A 21,853-nucleotide genomic window follows, 5' to 3' on the forward strand; every position below is an offset into this window, starting at 1 on the left:
TAGAATTATTGCTGGAAAAACCCTAAAAATAGCCCTTTTTGTTTGAATTTGTTTCGTGTATCAGTTGACAATTCATCTGTCATCTGTCAAAAGTCATCTGTAACAGACAACTTTTTTTTTTTAAATTTGATATGACTTGAACTCAAATCCTTTTAATCCGTACGAATTGTTTTATTTATTTAAAATTTTTTATTTGTTTAAAATTTAATTCAAATTTTAAATAAATAAAACAATTCGTACGGCTTAAAAGGATTTGAGTTCAAGTCATATCAAATTAAAAAAAAAAGTTGTCTGTTACAGATGACTTTTGACAGATGACAGATGAATTGTCAAGTGATACACGAAACAAATTCGTATATCGTGTTTTGTGCAGAGTGTTTAGTTAGTTAGTGTTTGTTTAGTTCGTGATTAGTGAAAAAATAATTTATATTTGATATGCCTCCTATAAGACGAAGCAATTTAGGTAGAAGAACCAGAAATGCTATAAACCAAGCTAATTACCGATCTAATCGTACTGCACAAGAACGTGACGACGGAAATGAACGTGAAAGAATTCGGATATCACAAACGCGTGAAGCGCGAGCGCGACATTCAACTAATAATCGCGCAAGTTTGAATCCAGCTGCTTTCAGTTACGATGTGTCAATTGACTACAGTAACTACCAATGTGTTGTTATTGGTTCTATGAACTTGGTTTGCTCACACTGTAAGGCATTAAAATACAAAAACGAAGCCAATGGATTGTGTTGCGCAAATGGTAAAGTGAAATTGATACAATTGGATCCACCACCAGAACCATTGTACTCATTGGTTTCAGGAATAGGAACAGATTCTATACACTTTTTGACACATATTCAACAATATAACAATTGCTTTCAAATGACTTCATTTGGGGCAACAAATGCAGTTCGGGAAAATTTTATGCCAACTTTCAAGGTATGTATTATAGCAGTTACTCATAATTATTTTAGCGAACAAAATTTTCTGTCACCAAAGTTAAGATGTGTTACTAATCTTCAATTTCTTAATCATTACGAAATATATCACTTAGTCATCATATTATATGGTGATTCAGTTTCAGTGACACTTTTATTATATTTTATATTTGATAGATATTAGTTAAAACTAAATATATACTTTTTAAGATCAAATATTATTTAAGTTTGATCATTGACAATCCATTAATTTATACCACACCATAATATTTTTTTTATTTACAGATACAAGGGCAAATATATCACAGAGCAGGTTCACTGTTACCAGTGTCAGATAGCGACAACAAATTCCTGCAAATTTATTTTATGGGCAATTCACCACAAGAAATTGATCTGCGTTGTGCACATAACAATTTAGTAAAAAGGTCTATTGTAGAACAATTACAAACTTTATTTCATCAACACAATCAATTGATTATATTGTTTAAAACTGCCCTGGATCTGATGCCATCCGATAATCACAAAATTGTAATCAGAGCTGATAAAACACCTGCAGGTCAACATACAAGACGTTTTAATGCACCAACTATTGATGAAGTTGCTATCGTTGTAGTTAGAGAAAACTTGGAATCCCGTGATATTGTTTTACATCGTCGGAATTTTCAATTACAACCTATAAAGGAAACACACCGCTCATATGATGCACTGCAATATCCCATTATATTTTGGCAAGGTGAAGATGGCTACGATTTATCAATAAAAATGATAAATCCCATTACAGGTAACTAAAATATTAGTTTAGCTATGGCGATAATATCTCAGTCACTATATTATGTATTTTAATTTTATATTTGAATGTTATTAAAACAAAATCTGTTTACAGGTTCTGAAACCAACAAAAAAGTCAGTTCAATGAACTATTATTCATACCGCCTAATGATTCGGGAAAATGCAGATAATCACATATTGAAATGTCGGCGATTATATCACAAATATGTTGATGACATGTATGTTAAAATTGAAACGGAGAGATTAACATTCATCAGGTTGAATCAAACCAAACTCCGATCTGAAGAGTATATTCACCTTCGAGATGCGATTAATACTGATGGAAATGCACAGAATGTCGGTCGGATGACTATTCTTCCAGCAACATACATCGGAAGCCCTCGGCATATGCACGAATATGCTCAAGATGCCATGTCGTATGTTCGTCATTATGGTACAGCAGATTTGTTCATCACATTTACATGCAATCCGCAATGGATAGAAATTAAGCAGGAGTTATTACCTGGGAAATCATCCATTGATCGTCATGATATTACAGCCAGAGTCTTTAGACAAAAGTTGAAATCTTTAATGAATTTCATCGTAAAACATAATGTGTTTGGTGAGACACGCTGCTGGATGTATTCTGTGGAGTGGCAGAAACGAGGATTGCCACATGCACACATTTTGATTTGGTTGGTTGAAAAGATAAGGCCAAATGAAGTTGATGCAGTGATATCAGCTGAAATCCCTAATGTACAAGTAGATCCTGGATTGCATGAGGTAGTTATCAAAAACATGATACATGGTCCCTGTGGAACTCTTAATCAAAATTCACCGTGTATGATGGATGGTAAATGTTCAAAACGATATCCACGGACATTAATATCGGAAACAATTACTGGTAATGACGGTTATCCATTGTATCGTCGCAGATCGACAGCAGACAATGGAAAATCAACAATTGTCAAATTAAATTAACAAGATATTGAAATAGATAATCGTTGGATTGTTCCATATTCACCCATTTTATCAAAGACATTCAAAGCACACATCAACGTTGAATCTTGCCATTCAGTGAAATCGATTAAATACATTTGCAAATATGTAACCAAAGGGAGTGATATGGCTGTGATTGGAATTGGTGCAGAGAATTCTAATGATGAAGTTACCCAATACCAAATGGGCCGCTATGTCAGTAGTAATGAAGCAGTTTGGCGAATATTTTCTTTTCCTATTCATGAGAGACACCCTTCTGTTGTTCACTTAGCTGTGCATTTAGAAAATGGACAAAGAGTGTATTTTACAGCACAGAACGCAGTACAAAGAGCTGCTCAGCCACCATCTACTACATTAACCAGTTTTTTTGAGACATGCCAAAACGATGATTTCGCACAAACATTGCTATATTCTGAAATGCCAAAATATTATACCTGGAATCAATCCTCAAGGAGATTTATACGACGGAAACAAGGAAAACCAGTTCCAGGATATACAGATGTATATTCCACCGATGCGATTGGCCGGATTTATTCAGTACATCCAAGCAATGATGAATGTTTTTATTTACGACTGCTATTAGTCAATGTACGTGGCCCAACATCATTCCAACAGTTACGAACTGTTGATGGTGAATTGTGTGGATCCTACAGAGAAGCCTGTCAACGTTTGCAATTGCTTGAAAATGACGCTCATTGGGATCAAACTCTCAATGATGCTGTAATATCATCACACACTCATCAAATACGAACATTGTTTTCTATAATCATATCTACATGCTTCCCATCAAACCCAATTGATTTGTGGATGAAGTACAAAGATTATATGTGTGATGATATTTTGTATCAAATACGGAATAGAATGGGAAATCCAAATATACAAATCAGTGAAGAAATTTACAATGAAGCATTGATTTCAATTGAGGACATGTGCTTGATAATGTCAAACAAACTATTAATTCAATTAGGCCTGACCGCGCCCAATCGTCCAATGCATGACGCTTTTAACCAAGAGTTGCATCGAGAAAGACTGTATGATCTCAACGCTTTGAAAGAATAAATTCAAACAAATCTTCCACTGTTAAATGAACAACAGAAGTATGTATTTGAAACTCTTATGAAAGTAACAAATGATGAAACTGGAGGGATTTATTTCTTAGATGCACCTGGTGGTACAGGAAAAACTTTTTTTATTTCATTAATATTAGCAACAATTCGCTCACAAAATAAAATTGCACTTGCACTCGCTTCGTCGGGAATCGCAGCAACTTTGCTTGAAGGTGGTCGAACAGCCCATTCAGCACTAAAATTGCCATTAAATATGCAAAGCAATGAAACTCCAACCTGCAACGTTTCGAAGAACTCTGCAATGGCAAAGGTTTTGCAGCAATGTAAATTGATTGTTTGGGATGAATGCACGATGGCACATAAAAAATCTTTGGAGGCTTTAGACAGAACCTTAAAAGATCTACGTAGCAATAATAACCGATTTGGTGGTGCAATGATTTTATTAGCAGGAGATTTTCGTCAAACATTGCCAGTGATTCCACGATCAACGCCAGCTGATGAACTCAATGCATGTCTAAAGTCCTCCAATTTGTGGAAACATGTTAAAGTACTTCATTTAAGCAAGAATATGCGTGTCGAGTTGCAAAATGACCAATCTGGAAACATATTTTCTAAACAACTCATTGACATTGGTAATGGCAAATTTCCTATAGACATGTTGACGGCTTGCTTTTGCTATGACTATAAACAAGTCCCAGGGGCAATCATTAAGTGTTTGTGGTATTAATCTAGAAAACCCATGTTTCTCACATGGTCAATTGTATGTTGCCTGTTCCCGTGTTGGAAAACCATCAGATTTGTTTATCTATGCGCCAGGTAATCAAACAAAAAACATCGTATACCACAAAGCAATATAATGATAATAATAATAATAATTATGATTCACATGATTAACAATAAAGCGATTACTTACTTTTCAATCCTTATATATGTTTTATTTAATTATTTTTTATTCACAACGCCCTATCACCAGGGTGATGGTTCTGTTCAGGAGAATTTTTTAAAATACGTAGGCACAAAAACTGCCACATTACAAATCTTTTTGACAGGACGAAGTCTGTCGGGTCAGCTAGTAACTAAATAAAAATAAACAAAAACCTTATTTCACCACAACATTTACTAAAAAATGTTATTTTTATTTTCTATTATTTTTAATACTTGCAAAAAAATATAAAATTCATGCCTCTACACTAGAATACCCCGTTAATATATCGATTTTTAATCACAGTCATGGACCCTCATCGTTTTTCCGATATAATATCAGAAAGCTAAGTGCAAAAATGTACATGAACAGTTGCAAATATAGTATACATTTATGCACATTTAATTATTTACATTATATTTTTATTTATTTTTACATTTTATTTTTTTATATACCCTTTCTACAGAAAAACTTTACCGTTTTCACAAATTGTTGTGCCTTTTTAAAAGTGGATATTGTTAATATCACTGCTTGTATTACTTTTAGTTTATATCATGCGTTTTAACCATAAATAAGTGCATATCTTACTAGATTGAAAACGTAAATTATGATAAAAATTAAATATTACTTCATTAAATATTACTCCTGTATATGTGTTACCTTTAGATATCATAGTAAAAAAATTAGGTACTGCATGAATTAAATGAAATAATTATTGACATCAAAAATTAACTACTATTATTATAATAAACAAAGTCAACTAAAATAGGTTCATCACAGTCAAAGTTACATATCCACTACGCCAACAAGTTCATTATTCATTGTAATTCAAGTTTAATATTCGGAGATATCAGAAAGGTGACATTTTGGAATGTTATTAATAGAATTAATATATACAGACGAATTGTGGGAAATACTCATTTACTGATCAAAGTCAATTGTGGTTACATAGTTAAAACATTCATCATCCAAGTAGTTGACTAAATATTACAGCAATTATTACATAAAAAAGTGCTATAGTTTTAAAAATAAATAACGACTCTATTTGATTTTTAAATGAAAAAATTAATAATTTACAATAATTTAAAATATTAATATTTTAGTTTATTTATAGATTTAAGATAAGAATTGGAGAAAAGAAATTTCACTGTTAACTATTGTTATGAAGTTAATTCAGTCATTCAGTTTCAATCAGTTAATTGTAATATCAAATATGATTATATGAAATATATTTAATATGAATTATAATAATATTGAGTGACTTGCAATAGACTAGTGGCTTAACTTATCGCATCGAATTCTTACTCTAACTATATTCGTAAATATGAATATATCACCTATAGAGATCTTATATTAGAGACGGATTAAGCATTTTTTGAATATATTCCAGTATTATATTCAGAATATATTCCAGAACATTTTCAAGTGTATGAATTAATAAATTTAAAAGTTTTAGAAATGACAATTTCAATATAGGGTTCAATTGGTTAACTGATTTTGGATCGTCTTCTTTGTATTCTATTTTCGAATTTTCCAAGCTGTTAACTGAAGTTTTGGATAGTTTTGTTACTAGCACGGTGCGAAATAAAATAATTATGTACAAAATTAATTGTAAGATACGACTGTCAAATACAACAACATGTTATTGAAAGCAATATTTAAAGCTTCTGCAGTTACTTCCACATCACAGTATCACAAGTTTTGTATCATATATCAGTAAACTATGACATATTCTTTATAGTCGTAAGGTTGTATTAGATTGGGAATTTTCCCGGAACCTGGATTTAAACTTTTTTTTCGATATAAAAACTCAATTGCAATTCATTGATTCTGCAATATCTTCAACAGATATAGTGAATATGTTATATCTATTATTAAAAAAATAAAGTGACAGTTGAAAGTAATAACCTGTTAGTAATTATTACGATAATTGTTGTTATCAACAGTTGCACATTTGATTAAAAAAAATTCATAAAAATATTCTAATAGTTGCACGGTATTTGTAATGTATGTGTAGTGACCGCTACGGTCCTTTAAGCCACCACAAATACATATACGCTGGAATCTTCGGTTCGTAACGTTAGAGGATTGGTGTCATGCGATTGCGGGTATAAAAGACCAGCACGTCGACGTCTCCCTCTCTCTTTCCTCTTCATTATTTAATTTCCTTAACACTTCCGTGTAGCCTTGACCTAACTTAATATCCTACTCATCTTTCCGTCGACTACATCGAAATAAACAAGTTTTTATTCAATCAATGTTTTCTGTTCCCGTGAAAATTTCTTCCAGAAAAATAATAGTTAATGTTCGAACAAATAAATAAGTAAATACACACAAGCGAGAAAGGGGATTCCCATAATTGGTGACTAATTGGGTCCACGTGCCCGATGTGCACATGGAAGGACAGCAATACCAAATGGTCGACGTCTCCAATGAGATTAACATGATGAACGACCACAGCAGCTCATTCAGGCATAACAACGCCGCATGGACACCCTTGCACCATAAAACGGAACACGTAAGCCACCAATCTTTTTGGTATCCTCAATCAATTCAGAACGCCCCATGACGAACTATGTCCTGCTTCTCCGGAGTTGGTAGCTGACACTGCATATGTATTTCGATCATCGATATCTATTGTTAAAAATGCTAAGTTTTAATGAAAACAGCTGTTAACCTAAACACACTGTTAAATTCGAAAACAAGAGATTTCATATTTGACTTTCATTGCTTTTGCTGTTTGATTTGAAGAAATCTACTGCCGATGCCCACGAAACACATTTAGAAATGTATGATCATGCGGCTCTGTCATATCCCAACTATCAATATTGGTTCCAACGATTTAAAATTGGTGACTTTTATGTCAATATGAAATAATGACCTGTATATATCAAAAACGTATGAAGACAATCATCTGTAAGGTTTATTGGAAGAAAACCCAGCTCACACTCTCAAGGAAATTTCAGACAATTTAGCACGTGACAAATATCAAAATGGCTACTATAAGAATGAACTGAAAATGTATTTAAACCGTTTCAAAATCCCGGTTTCATTGCTTGCCAAACAAAGAGGAGTTTTCATTAACATTGAAAAGGGGGCCTATTATGATAACCTCAACTGCAAACAAATCATGGACTAGTTCAGGAGAGACACATCGGAAGCGAAGCGGAATATTACAAGGTCTTAGAATCGAATGAAACAGTTGCTACAGATATATACCGACATCAATTTAACAACTGATGATAATAAATGAAATGAAGAGTTGTTGAACGAATTGTTGTAAAAAGTCAGAAGTAGCCAGTCAGAATTATCATCCTTCATCACAACACTCGACCACATATTACAATAGGAAGGTGAAGGATATACTGTTGTAGCTCGACTGTTGTACTGTTTAAAAAAATAGAAACATGCCAAAGGCCTAATATCTAGTTTTTCATAAAATATGCTTAAGTCCTTAAAAAAAACCTCACATCCTCTCTAATAAATAGGAATTTATTTACAATCGCCATATTACAATATAAATATTGTTTGCTATTTATTTCATATTTCAAAGTCCGGCTTAATTTTATTTCTAATTCAGTTACAGTCACGTTCTCTAAGTTCTAGCCTTAATAATAGCTTGATATTTCTATAAAACAGCGGATGTTTGGTAGACCTTCGCAAAATTCGCGGAAGGATTATTATTAAATTCTAAAGCATCGTGAATGCGAGATTGCATAAAGTCATTAAACACGATTAAATGCCACCTGACGATTTTATTCATGAAATCGATCTGGGGAATCAGTTACCGAGGATTAATAAAAAGAAGTTTTAATAACCAACTAACTGAATATTCCGTTGCATGAGGAAATGACCCATACGTCTACCACAAAGTATTTGCAATTACAATTTGCAAAAACAATAGATAAAATAAATAAAATGTGTACTGGGTTCCGAGAATGTGACTTCAGGCGTGAATCCGTTAACAGTAATGAAGAAAAACAAATTGAAAATAAAAATGTATTCCCCTAATTCAGATACAAGTGAGCTGCGTTTTTATTTATAAACTTAATATGTAGAAATTGTAGAAAATATAGGTTTAATTATATTATTTTTTGCAGTTGGATATGGTTACTAGTCGAAGCATCAATCGTTCAATTACTTGACTATTCATTTTAGATTGTCTTGTAAATATTTATACTACTAATAAGTAGTTACACAAGGTTTCTCAGAAAAATTACAGCAATTATTGATTTTTAAAAAAGACCTCCTACAGCTTAATACCTCCTACAACTGATCACATACAAGAATTACTTCAAATATAGTAATCAATTAAGGAGATTTAATTGCGACATACGAAATTAAGAATCACATGTTCTTATATTTCAAAATAATAAAGTATATTAATTATACTGTTTAGTACAGTATATTTCAATCGGACTTTAGTGTTAAAAATTGAATAAATAGTATTAGATGTTAGACTTAATTTTTGCAAATTTATGTTATATAAGAAAATAGACTATAATGAACAATCTTTAGCCTCTTTAGTAAGAATGTATTGCATCATGTAACTGTTACCAGTTACAGAGCAATTCGATAAAATCAAGACGATGAAGTTCTTTTTGTATTACTGTAATTAATGAATTGATTTTTTTAAGAACCTAGAATTGGCGTAACATAAAATCCATTGTTTTTGAATGAAATCGAATACTTTATTCAACACATTTTAGAATGAGGCGATGTAGGACAATACGCCGTTCTCTTCGATAACTTATTGCAATAAAAGCCGGTGGACAACACTTCGAATAAAATGCATGGCATCATAATATTTCTAAATGAAATTTAAAAAAAAGTCTGAAAGTTTTTTAATCACCTTATATATATAGAAACGGCTACAGGATGACACCTACCATTCTAGATTAGACAACGCAACTTAACGCATTTGTTAAAAACATATTGACCCTTTTAACTTGTTTACCTTTCAACAATATCCATTTAAAAAGTAGTAGAAACCTTGTTTTGTCGTTTCCGCACCTTTTTTAGAAAACCTATTAAATCAGATTAGTTACTGTAAAAGCGATATCGAATGTCAGTAAAGGAAACAGAATTATTCCACTAGAAATAGCAAAAAAGCTTATTCGAAATTCCGGTTGTAACTTCCTCAAACCTTAATTAGTCGTGTTTTTATTACAAAGGACTTTCCTTTAATAATAGCTGACCGGGCGATCTTCGTTCCGCTTTAGAATCAATTTATGTTGTGTTACCCTATTATATGTGTTATTTCTTTGTTAATAAGCACTAATGTTAGTCAATTTCACTCTATGTTCTTAAGTTTCCGTTATGTCATACGTAAAAAATATGAGAAAATAAACTTTATACATATGTATTTTGATCTACTTAATGAAAATATATATTTTTTATTATTTAATTATTACTTACTGGTCGTTTTCGACTAACCTACAATTTGATTTTATAATAATTTAAATCTAGGTATATAAGTAGGAGGACGTATCGGCCCTATCTCAGTCTATGGTGAAATAATGTTTATACATGTCACTGCAGCATTTTTTATTATATGCACCTCCCTACACAACACTACACAAGATCAAATGGTTTAATACTTTTGAATCTGTGTCCCGCTTTGGTGGTACGCAAAAGTTGCCATACTTTAATATTCTCATGAGAATGGAGTATTTCCTCATGCCCCCTTGCAATTATCTTGATTTCTTGGCTGACTGTGGGTATCTGAAGGTCTCGATGTAGGTAGTATTTGGGCGCGCCCACAATACTTCTCAGGACTTTGTTCTGAAAAATTTGTGTTTTGTTTATGTTACTCTTTGCAGAACATCCAAATAATTGAACTCCGTATGTCCATATAGATCTCAGTATTTGCTTATATAATAACAATTTATTATGTACTGATAATTATGATTTTCTTCCAATTAGCCAATAAATTTTCCTATATTTCAACAGTTCTTTTCTTTTCTTTTTTACATGTTCCTTCCGGCGAAGTTATGCATGAAGATTCATTGCGAGGTATTTGCATGCACGCTCTGATTGTAGGTATGCTTGTGTCCAATTATTTATATTGTCTCTTGCCTGTTGTAATTTTCGTGAGACTTTATTTCGTATTATCTCTAACAGCTATAATCGCAGTATCATCAGCAAATGTAGATATCGTAATATTCTCCATTTGTGGTATATCACAAGTATTAAGTATGTATAGACAAGATAAAGCATTAGCCCCAGTACACTTCCTTGTGGTACACCTGCTTTAGCTTCTTTTATTGTAGAGTAAGCTTCTTCTTGTTTAGCTCTAAACATTCTGGCTGTAATGTACGATCTTAGTAGTTCGATGTGTTGTTTTAGTAACATTTTCTGTAGTTTATAAACAAGGCCTTCATGTTAAACCTTATCGGCTTGTGCTACATCTAGGAATACTTTTTATTTTCGTAGGCTTTTTCAATAACATCCCTTATTCTGTGGACCTGGTCAATTGTTGAATGCTTGTTGATAAACCCAAACTGGTGTATTATCATTTAATGAAATATTAAAGACAAAATTCAAAAATGTGACCATACGTCGGTACTTAATATCTTAATCGCAAGCAATCCTAATGTGTCATCATCACACAAATCCTTCAAAGATATAAAAAATATCTTCAGCTATAATAGTCTATAGAGTTGTTCCACAAATTAAGTGGGTTTGGTGGGAAGTATGTTGAAATTATAATGACAAATAGTAATTCTACCTGTTGCGAAGTAAACGAAATAAGACCAATAAACATCATTTTCTAGTATATGTGTATGTAGTTGACAGGTTTCTCGATATATTGCACACAATTCACCATTGACGATTCGTAGATATTCGAATGAAGTTGGTCCACGAACATTAATTAATAAGAAACACAAGTAAAACCATTCGTCATTGTTCGGGTGAACTGTATAAATTCGGCCTAATGTCGGTTGAATATGCATTCACGTATCCGGTACAGACTGTCCTTGTTTCCGACGGTGAAATTTTTAGGATGATGTATTCCATGTAAAATATTTTGGAATTTCCGTATAAAACAATGTTTTTGCAAATGAAATGCTTCCGCATGTCTCGAAGTTAGTGTTGTTCCTGGTTATTCCGTTCAGATCTTTACGCGTGTTCTGCCGTGAAATAAAGTCGTTGTCCATTCTCCAGGTGAACAGATAAATGAACTGCGGTTGAATGACGTTTGTATATGGAAAATAAAATAATTATTCCTACCGTCTGATTGCTACTAACATATCTTCCCATTCGATGTTGTGAAAATTGATATTGAAACAGACGTTTCACTTTCATTCATTGTTAGGAACTTTATGCTTAATACCACCCCAGAAATTATTAATATATGTTAATTTATTTATTTAATAGACTGGTTTAATTTAACAAATGTGAGGTTGACTAAATTGAGTCCCTAGAAATCCTTCTAAAAAAAATGGCAATCTACCAATGTTTTGTCAACTGCTTTCTGTGTTACTCTCTTCATAATATCGGGTTTAAATGCAAAAAACTTTTCTGTAATCTTTTTTAATTTTTTTGTGTGCAAACCTTGTACTGACAATAACGAATACAACCAAAAAAAGAACATTTTTATTTATATAGATTTGAAACGGTTTTGTGTGTCGACACTTTTTTGTATGAGTAGTTTTACTTTTTTACTTTAACACTCAAGTTTAATTTTCTCAATATCTTAGTTATAATATAGGATTTTCCAATAAGGGAGAATCGATGTTGAAATCGAATAAAACAAGCTCTGTCTGTGAGGCATTCTTTCTTATTAAATTCTAAAATGTATTAAAATTCTTTTTTTTATCTGAAAAACCATTATTTCTGGAACACTTCTGGGGATCTGTTTCCAATGACTCCAATGAAATGTAAAGGGGATTAAACCGATACAAATTTTAATTTACTTTTAAAAGTATTTTGTATTACAGAACTTGTTCAACGACGATAGACAGCGACACTCATCATCACATTCAGTCTGACTTAAAATAAATGGTCCCGAGTTCAAGTAGTCTACGGATGAAAAACTGAATTACTGAACTGAGATGTTTGTGTCGGAAATCAACGGACTAAGAGTGTCAACGGATTAAGAAACTTGAATGATCCTTCCTTGTAATAGTTTATGGCTATGTATAGCTATGTGTCTTCATAGTATTCAGTTGCGGTACTTTTGCCCGAACTCCACTTAACTATATGAAGAAATGCTAGAAAATTGGTAAAAATTGGCCCCATATACTTTTCTGTGATATTACTCAGAGAGAACATTCTGTTTACTTGTTGTCTGTTTGATCTCGCAGATTTTTTGGACATGTTTTTTACACCTTCTATAAACTGTTTGTTGAGTGATTTTTGTTGAATGCCTTAAGACTAGATTGGCTTGATGGTGGATTTGTATACCATCATTTTGCTCTCATTGCTTAAATGGGAGTGGACTTGTTAACCAATACAAACTACGGAGGCTGGTGTAGGGTTGTTGGATCAGATGAGCTTCTGCCAAGTTAACCTACGATCTAAGTAAAGGTTCAAGTATTTTACATGTTCTTCTTATGGGATCTCTTCGTTGTATAATTTTACCGATAGACAGGTGATGAAATAATAAACAATAGGTTAAAAAAGCACGATCACCATATATTGTTAACATTGGACAGTCCTTATTGAGAAACCCTATGTAGATTTAAAATGAATTCATGCTCCATACATAAAAACGTCCGACAATCAAGAGCTATGAATCGAGTTACAGAAACTAGCAACACATAATAAAAGTAATTGTTTCTTATCTCGTTTTAATGGTTCAGAAATGTATATATGCAAATAAAGATATTTTTCCATTACATGGAACTAGTAGAGTAGAAACCCGTATAACATCCGTTAAAAGTATTTAAAGTTGAATGAGGATTACAAATACAATTAAGTAACATCCTCTGCGTTGTTGATTATCGAAAAACAAATTCCTGATACGACAGATAACGGGACAATAAATTATTAATTCCGCGAACTATTTTGGAGAAGATAAACGATAAGAGTTGAATCTCGTTTAATAAATGAGTATATTAAATTCCAATTGTGTTTTTTAATATAGACTGCGTCATTATTTCTTAGAAATACAACAAAACACCATGATTTTGATTATAATTAAATGAAATATCCGTTACTGATGTAATCTACCTTGTAATTATAAACTATTTATTTGCAACGTTTATTCAAACCAATAAATATTTGATATAAATTTCTATAATAGCGTAATCAAATATAATGTATGTTTAGTATGTTATAAAAATACAGAAAAAAAGCAGTTAGGAATAGAATAGTATGGTTGTCATTCTATAAAAAGGTGTAGTTTATCTTCGAAATTTAAAAATCTTTATACTTTTGAATAAAAATAAAAAATTGTATTTTTATTTTTGTATGCAAGAAAATACATCGTATGCATTTTTTAAAAATGCATTAAAATATGTAAATCAAATACCAGGTTACAAAATAGTTACAGAGTGAAATGATGAAGCCATTATCACATACCGACGCAAAAACTCGGGTTAATTACGCTTGATCATCTTCAAACACTGCTCCGAATCATCAACTCGTCGTGTTTTTGTCAAAAGTGAGTTCGCGCGGCACCCACTTGGTAACAACCTCTTTTGGGCGTCCACGGTACGTCCTTCGGTGCTCATTTCACCACGTCTAAACTTAACATACCAATCCTTGATGATTGATTTTCCTGGGGCAGTGTCCGGAAACTCGGCATCATGCCAAGTTTTTGCTTCAACTGTATTTTTTCCCTTCAAAAAGTAATATTTTATCAACACGCGAAATTCCTTTTTATCTACTTTTCTCACAGTAACAAAAGTTGCTTCACTCAAAATGCTATAATTAACAAACTAATGATCCGGCAGTTGTCAAGTGATTATTTAGCACTATCTACATCATCTACATATGCGTTGAGAAGCAACTCTGTTCATCAAGGATTTGAACAAAAATGAGATTTATTCCGTATTACATTTTCTTAATGTTGGAATAAATGTGTTATCAAAAACATTCGGAAAATGCGGAATACTTGTGCGAGATTCACGGAATCTTAAAATATATAATATACAATATAAAAGTGTTTTAAAGCAGTGGTAAATCACCACACATTGCACTTTATAAGATTTATTTCTGCTTTCTTCTTGCGAAAAATTGTATATATTTCTATATATTTGACTTATTATAATTAGATCTGAGAAAAATATATTTATTAAACAAATTTATTAATTCTTAGAAGCATCATGAAGTTATTCGAGTTATATACTAAAAATAATTTACAACCGAAATCGTAATATCTATGTTTAAATAATTGGCGCTAGTAACACATTTTGTTAGGTCTCCAATGAATGAAAAAATCGACTTTTAAGATTAAGACATTATAATAAATAATTATACTTAATGCCAAGGACACTCTATAAATACTACACGACGTTTCTGCAAAATTTGAGATAATTTTGATTAATATGAAGTGATACAACAGGCAATTTAACGATAAAATGTTTACAATTTCTCGTTCCTAATTACTCATTTGTATGAAAGATATTGGTTAATTCTAATTATTTATGGATATTTAACGATTTAACGTTAATTTTAAGAAACGCTACCGATGAATGCTGTTTATTCCTATAAGTATATTTCGTAAAAAATTTAGAATTATGTCAGTTATTATTACGTCTAATTTTTTTTTTGATGACAACGTTATTTATATAAATGGGTAAATATATTTTTTATTACATAAGCGCGTTAGAACGTTATAACTATAATTAACCGCCAGCGCTATTGATGATGACTTGATCGCTCACATCACTGCTGAGAATATCGCGGGTTTGAATCCCCCAAAAAAAAATGTTTGCCATTTTTTATAGTAAAATTTGACATGGAGAAACATTTCAGTTACACCAATAACCAGACTAGGTAAGTGCCTTATACACCTTTCTGAAAATTTGGTTGGATTCTTTTGGTTGGATTAAGTTCGTTGTTGACAGTTTAATTTATATAAATATTTTTGACACCGCTTAAACTCCAGATTAAAAGCGAGACGTTTTTAAAAGTTAATCCAATAGTTGGCTCAGTTCTGGACATTAAAAAAATATTAACAAAAACATTGAACCGACTTAAAAAATAAATAAGGAACTCACTAAAAATTAAAAAATAATCAAACTTAGATTTTTAACACAAAAAAAAACATTTTAAATTAAAATATGTACATAATAATCGTTGTAATAATCGTAATGTTGTAATAAATTAATAAAAATAAACAAAATTCTTATTTAACCTATCTACTACACTTATATTATATTCTACTATATACACACTATTTAGTTATTTTAACCACTACCAACTGATCACTTTGAAGTAGGTTAAATTTTTTGTTAAAAATATTTTATTTTTCTCTTTTTAGTGATCGATATGTACTCAATAAATTACGCAGTTATTTTATTTAATATTACAATGGGTAGGCCAAGTAAACGTACAGTCCGTGGGAGGAAAAACAGGGATAAAGAAACAATAATTGAAAATAAGGAGCGCTTCAGACACCGGGACCGCTACGTAGCCTAGGTGATTTGACAAATGTTCTAATTAAACTAGAAGAACAAAAAGCGATTATCCGAGCTAGGAATCGAACCCGGGAGCTCATAGAAGCAATCCTCTATAATATTCGTACGATCTATTATATATTATAGATAGAGCACTGAACGACTTTCGATTTTCCATCAAATCATTTCAGCAATAATATTATACAGAAATATCTGATTATTTTAGATAAAAAATATGTGAAAATTTTGTACGTGCCTTTGAAATTTGAGTGTTTTCCTCTATTTTCTCCCCTTCCTCCCATCAGATCCTGACTTGATTCCAATGGGATTACCTCGGAATTGTATTCTTTCGAGTAAAAAAAGAATTTTGGAAATCGGTCCATAAATGACGGAGAAATCGGCGAACATATATTTAAAAAAATATATACAGCCAAACATAGAACCTTCTCCTTTTTCGAAGTCGGTTAATAAAAATAGAAGCCGTTCTCCATTATACTGCTATATTATTTAATAAGTTCGCATAACATTATCATCAACATATAACTAAACACTTAGACGAAATTTTAACATGTCGTCTTTCGTAAGATTATCAATCTAATGTTTGATTTCTCAACTCATTCTTTGTTAATACATAGTGGTGAATCTCTTCCTTTAAAAGTAATCGTACAACCATCAAATCCGACTTACACGAGCACTAGAAATCATTGAAAAATAGAGGATATGATTTTGGAAGATCGTCCATTGACCAAGAGCGGAGGGGAGACAGCAATATACGAATTTCATTAGGCACTATAAGTTACATAAGTGAAGTTTTAGATCTCAAAAAGCCGTGCGCATAATGGCTGCCGAAGCGTGCTATCTCGGCTTCAAAACGAGTTAGTGTTTAGAAGTGTTTTCAGCTTGAGAGCAATTTGATTGAGAGAAACTAATTTTTCTATGGATTTCCGTTTCACTCTCGCGAATATATTGAATAATTTGAGAGATCAGATATCATTCCGGAGCATCAGGAATGATCAGTCAGGTTGTTTTAATGGTCTTCTGAAATGCACTATGTTAGCCCAAATTTCCATGGTATATCCTATATGGTTTTTCAAGTTTTGATGTATCCAAATTCCAAAAGTTCACAACTGAGCAACTGTCTTACCCCCTATTCTATTAAGTTATGTTAATTTACATGAACTTTAATCGGCCTTTTGTTGCTTATGGGCATTTTTAAAAGCAGGTCTCCTTAATCTTAAGATAAACAATTCATGGCTATGGGGATTTCGTTAGTTTTAAAACATTTTATCTTATCCATTGACTTTACAGCTTGAACTGCGACTAATGGCCTACATTTCAGTAAACTATGTAAAAGAATTCTTTGAATACGGAACTATTGCCAATCTAACATCGATTTATTTTCTTGATAAGTTGTTTATTTTCTGGAGAAGTGAAGTGTAGGCGGTCCTTCTATTACTGTGATAGCCGCGGGTTCGAATGCCATGGTTGGACTGCTTCGACGAGACGGATTCGATCCTAAGGACATGGATGTACTTTATGTTTGTGATTATAATTGTCAGTTATATTGTAGAGACCGCTAAAACCCTTTAGGCCACCATTATTACATCTACACTAAGTTCAGGGGCTAGCAAACCGACCGAAAAGACGAACATTCCTACAATACCATCAACCAGGTGAGATAAGACTGGAAGGTCATCTGGGATGGACTTTACGATGGTTCCTGGCCATTCCAGTTGGTAGGCTTATCGACGAGGACTGGCTTGGAACCGATGTTAATATATTACATTACCTATAGTCTATTAAAAGTTTATATATGCCTCATCGAAATTTGTGACGTCAAAAACGTCACAATATTGCCGCAACAACTCTGAGTTTTAGTTCAGTTTGTCTCCTACAACAAAATTCTAATCTAAATAAAATAATTAAACAAAAATATTGTTTTCAAATATAATTTATTTTAATATTATAGTACATCTAATGCAGATATTATTGAAGAATTTGAAACTACAATTAATAACACAGGTATAATAGTTTATAGGTTAGAGCTGATTTATTATATTTACACTACACTCTTTTCCACACCACCCATGAGGTAGAGTTATAGGCGTATATTTTTTAAGTAGTGGTATACACCTAATTGACAATTATATATCAAAGTAATGTATTTTACTTTCATTCGAGAGCATATTACCCTTTATACATTTAGTTCTTGTTTCCTTCGATGATGTGTTTACTCGTCAAGTCATCTTGATATCGCTGTAGTTTTATTTCTTCTGGTACTGTGTACAGCATTCTTGACAAAATTGATCACTGAATTCTGCCTAATACATTTACCATATCTACAAAACAGTTAGTATTAATTCTCCCCTCATACATTCTAACCTAATGCTCATCTTAATTCTGAACAATTACAATCATATCTGTGCACAAAAATATTTTTTCACGCCCTACAATATCATTTTCTACAGTTATATTCTATTAATTATGTCCATTCCTTCAGTTGTTTCCACTCTCATCACTCTGTCTCAGGAATTTCCAGCATTATCACATATCCTGATAGTTTCCTTTAGTCACTTTCACTTTCCGAGTCACTGTTCAAAGCAATTACTAAACTGTTAATTTCCAATCTGTCTAAAACATGTTCACGATCCACCATTTATCAATTACTTCCTCTGTACGTCCTATCAGTTCCTAATGGAATATCCCTCTTGACCAGCATGTCTATTATAATAATTATTTACTACATGAGGGGCCATCAACTCGATTGGATTGAATATACAGTGATAGGGAGGAAGTCGTAATATTATGTGACCATATTGTTTAGCCATCGATCTACTATATATATTTATTCCGGCTTATTTATAAAAAAACAAATTGTAAAAAACACAATGAAATATTTCATTTATATCTAGTAACAATTTCAAATAGATCATTGTTTAGCATAGTCTCTTCAAAACTCAATTCATGTTTTGAAAGCCATTCCTTCATTACAGCCTTTGTTGCTGCTTGTTATGATTTTCAAATCATAACAAAAACATGTTATGGTTCATTTCTTCATGGTAGTCGTCCTTGGATTTGGAGGAAAATACTAATTCTGCACCAGGAATAAAACCATTCTTATCCCCTGTGTGAATAACAATATATCTGCAATTAATTACAAATATTATGATCAACAAAAATTAAATCTAATCAAATGATATTGTAACTTTTACCTTTATCCATTAATTTTTGTTGTCTTTAGACTTTTTTTGACTGTCTTGCCAAGAGTGCCTCCATGAACCATTTTGAAATATCCAAGTTTCATCAGAATACACAAATTCAAATAATTTATCTTCCTTGACCTTATTGCATGCTTTTAAAAATTGAATTCTTTTTAAGGCAATGTGTGGAAGTTCCATTAGATCTCTTCGAGGGTTATCTTTACCATCATTTAAATTCTATATCCTGTAAGAGTGTATGAAAAGAAGCTGCATGTTCCTAACTCTTTTATTTATAATTTCAAGACTAACAATTTTCTCTGAAATAATTTTATCAAATTGTATTTATATCAATAAAATAGTTTATGTACTCACTGTTTATGAACGGAATTTAGGGGCAAAACGGGCCCTTCATTGTCTCGTTCCTTTTCGAAATAACATATTAAAGCCGCAATCAATTTGTGACCCTGAATATATAGTGTTTTCGGAATTTTCAAACAAAGTGATTTGATATATTACGGAGCGATTTGAAAATTATTCAATGCCAAATTAACGTTTGTCGGTTTATAACAGGTAGTAATTATAACTAATATTTTAAATAATTTTGCGTACGCCTGACTACCGGACATCCAGTTTTCAGACGTATGCAAAATTCTTGAAAGCAATAGTGATAAAGGTTTTAACTCTAACCTATAAACTATTGTAGCTGTATAATTAACTATAGTTTTTAAATATACTATAACGTTAAAATAAATTATATTTGATAACATTTAGATTAGAATTTTGTTGTATGCCAAAGCGTGAACTGAACTAAAACTCAGAATTATGAGGCAACGTTGCGACGTTTTGATGTCACAAATTTTGATGACGCATATATAAATAAACTTTGAATAGTCTATATGTGTATATTATGGTTATTAATAATAATTAGCAGTATGTCGCTTTTCGTTTATTTTTAATTTTTAAGAGTTGCTAAATAATATTGATATTATAACTATACTATACTATATTTTCACTTAATACTATTAATTAAGTATCCCATAGATTTTATTCCACAAACCTCTTACTTCCAGAACAGATGTCGAATTTATGTTCAAGGGATACGTCCCACTAATAACTAAAGAATGTGACATATAATTTATTTCCCATCTACAAGGGACAAAAACACTATATATATGAATGAATAATAACCTACTAAAAATATAAACTATATTTATTTATTTAAATTTCGAACATTATATTACTTATATTTTTTCATTCTTTTCAAACAGAATCCATTAATTTTATTAAACAACAATACGATTCTACTCAAATCTTAATATGCTAGCTGCAAACTAAGATAAAAGAAGAAGAGAAGGTAATAAAAACCAAAGGAAACTTAATTATAGAAGCATGTATTAGCTCATAAGCATAATCCCCAATCTATCTGTTGAGAATTTAGATATAAGTTACAAAATGGAAAAAGGTTTTAATCTAATTTAGTATAAATTGATCTAACTATTAATTTACTTAAAAAAAAACTGTTATTTTACGGAACGAACAGGCGATTAGTTGAATGGCGATACAAAGCGATACTGAGGGTTTTTTCTATTAGAAAATAGTCCAACCCGTCTCAGACGTTCACCATTCGGAGTTTCACAACAGATGGTCCGCTATACATAACATTATGCCGTATTACATAACATATATCTATTAAATTAGGCACATATTCAAATATTTTTCGTTAATTCAGATAAAAGTTTGATATCTTTACCATTTTTACAGGCAAAAAATATATTAAGCTCAAGAAATAAGATTAAGTTAAAGATTAGAAGAGCATTAATCATGAAGTAATACAACGTAAGAACATTTACAAGGTGTTAGTTTTCTAGTACAATATTTATATTCTTAAAATTAGTTGATAAACTTGTACTTTGCTGAAATTGTTAAAAATATTTGGGAACCAAAATCGATGGGTAAATGCGTCAACACTATACGAAATAAAATATTAGGTAGAGATGAGCTATTTTGCATTCTTAATGGTATTCTCTTTATTAAATCCTGAAAACAGTTTTAGTAACACGAGATTATATTTCGTTATTTGAAGGTGTTTAAAAGAAAATGTGGGATATTAAAAAAATCTTATTTAATTAATGTCTTAAAATAATTTACTTGAAACCGTAACGTACCGTAAAAAAGATAATGATCACATCAGCTTAAGTAAATGTTTTTTTCCTCAATTTTCGTTTTTGTGGTAAACATCGTTGTGCATTTTGTGGTTTTATTTTATGAATAAAGTATCACAAGTTTCACCACATTCAAGTTCATCGTCGGTTAAGAATTTGCAAATCAAGATTTTTTGTCGGGAATGACTTTTTAATTTTAATAACACTTCTACAATGTTCGTTTCGATTTC

General features: G+C 31.5%; 2 protein-coding genes across 3 annotated transcripts in view; one reads left to right on the forward strand and one right to left on the reverse strand.

The window, feature by feature from the left end:
* Positions 1–21,853, reverse strand: part of LOC143195036 (suppressor of cytokine signaling 2) — a 333,965-nt gene that overhangs the window by 175,364 nt on the left and 136,748 nt on the right. The gene's annotated exons all lie outside the window — the stretch shown is intronic.
* On the forward strand, positions 309–4,687 carry LOC143199152 (uncharacterized). Of its 2 annotated transcripts, XM_076408960.1 has the most exons (4): positions 309–757; positions 818–936; positions 1,221–1,716; positions 1,819–4,687. In XM_076408960.1, the coding sequence occupies exons 1-4, from the start codon at positions 436–438 to the stop codon at positions 2,682–2,684; spliced, it is 1,803 nt and encodes a 600-aa protein (XP_076265075.1). In that variant the 5' UTR covers positions 309–435; the 3' UTR covers positions 2,685–4,687. The 2 variants fall into 2 exon arrangements, with proteins under 2 accessions (XP_076265075.1, XP_076265067.1); XM_076408952.1 differs by having other exon boundaries at positions 309–936; positions 1,819–2,697.

The sequence above is a fragment of the Rhynchophorus ferrugineus genome, unplaced genomic scaffold, assembly GCF_030347505.1.
Source record: "Rhynchophorus ferrugineus isolate W39M unplaced genomic scaffold, kcgeb_rfMv2 rfM1, whole genome shotgun sequence".
NCBI classification, from domain to species: domain Eukaryota; kingdom Metazoa; phylum Arthropoda; class Insecta; order Coleoptera; family Curculionidae; genus Rhynchophorus; species Rhynchophorus ferrugineus.

What these genes read in the sequence shown, in the direction of transcription:
- LOC143199152 (XM_076408952.1), top strand. Translation starts at nt 436, where the DNA reads ATGCCTCCTATAAGACGAAGCAATTTAGGTAGAAGAACCAGAAATGCT. An exon ending in ATTTTATGCCAACTTTCAAG is followed by an intron (nt 937 to 1,220) that starts GTATGTATTATA and finishes TTTTATTTACAG; the next exon opens with ATACAAGGGCAAATATATCA. An exon ending in AATGATAAATCCCATTACAG is followed by an intron (nt 1,717 to 1,818) that starts GTAACTAAAATA and finishes ATCTGTTTACAG; the next exon opens with GTTCTGAAACCAACAAAAAA.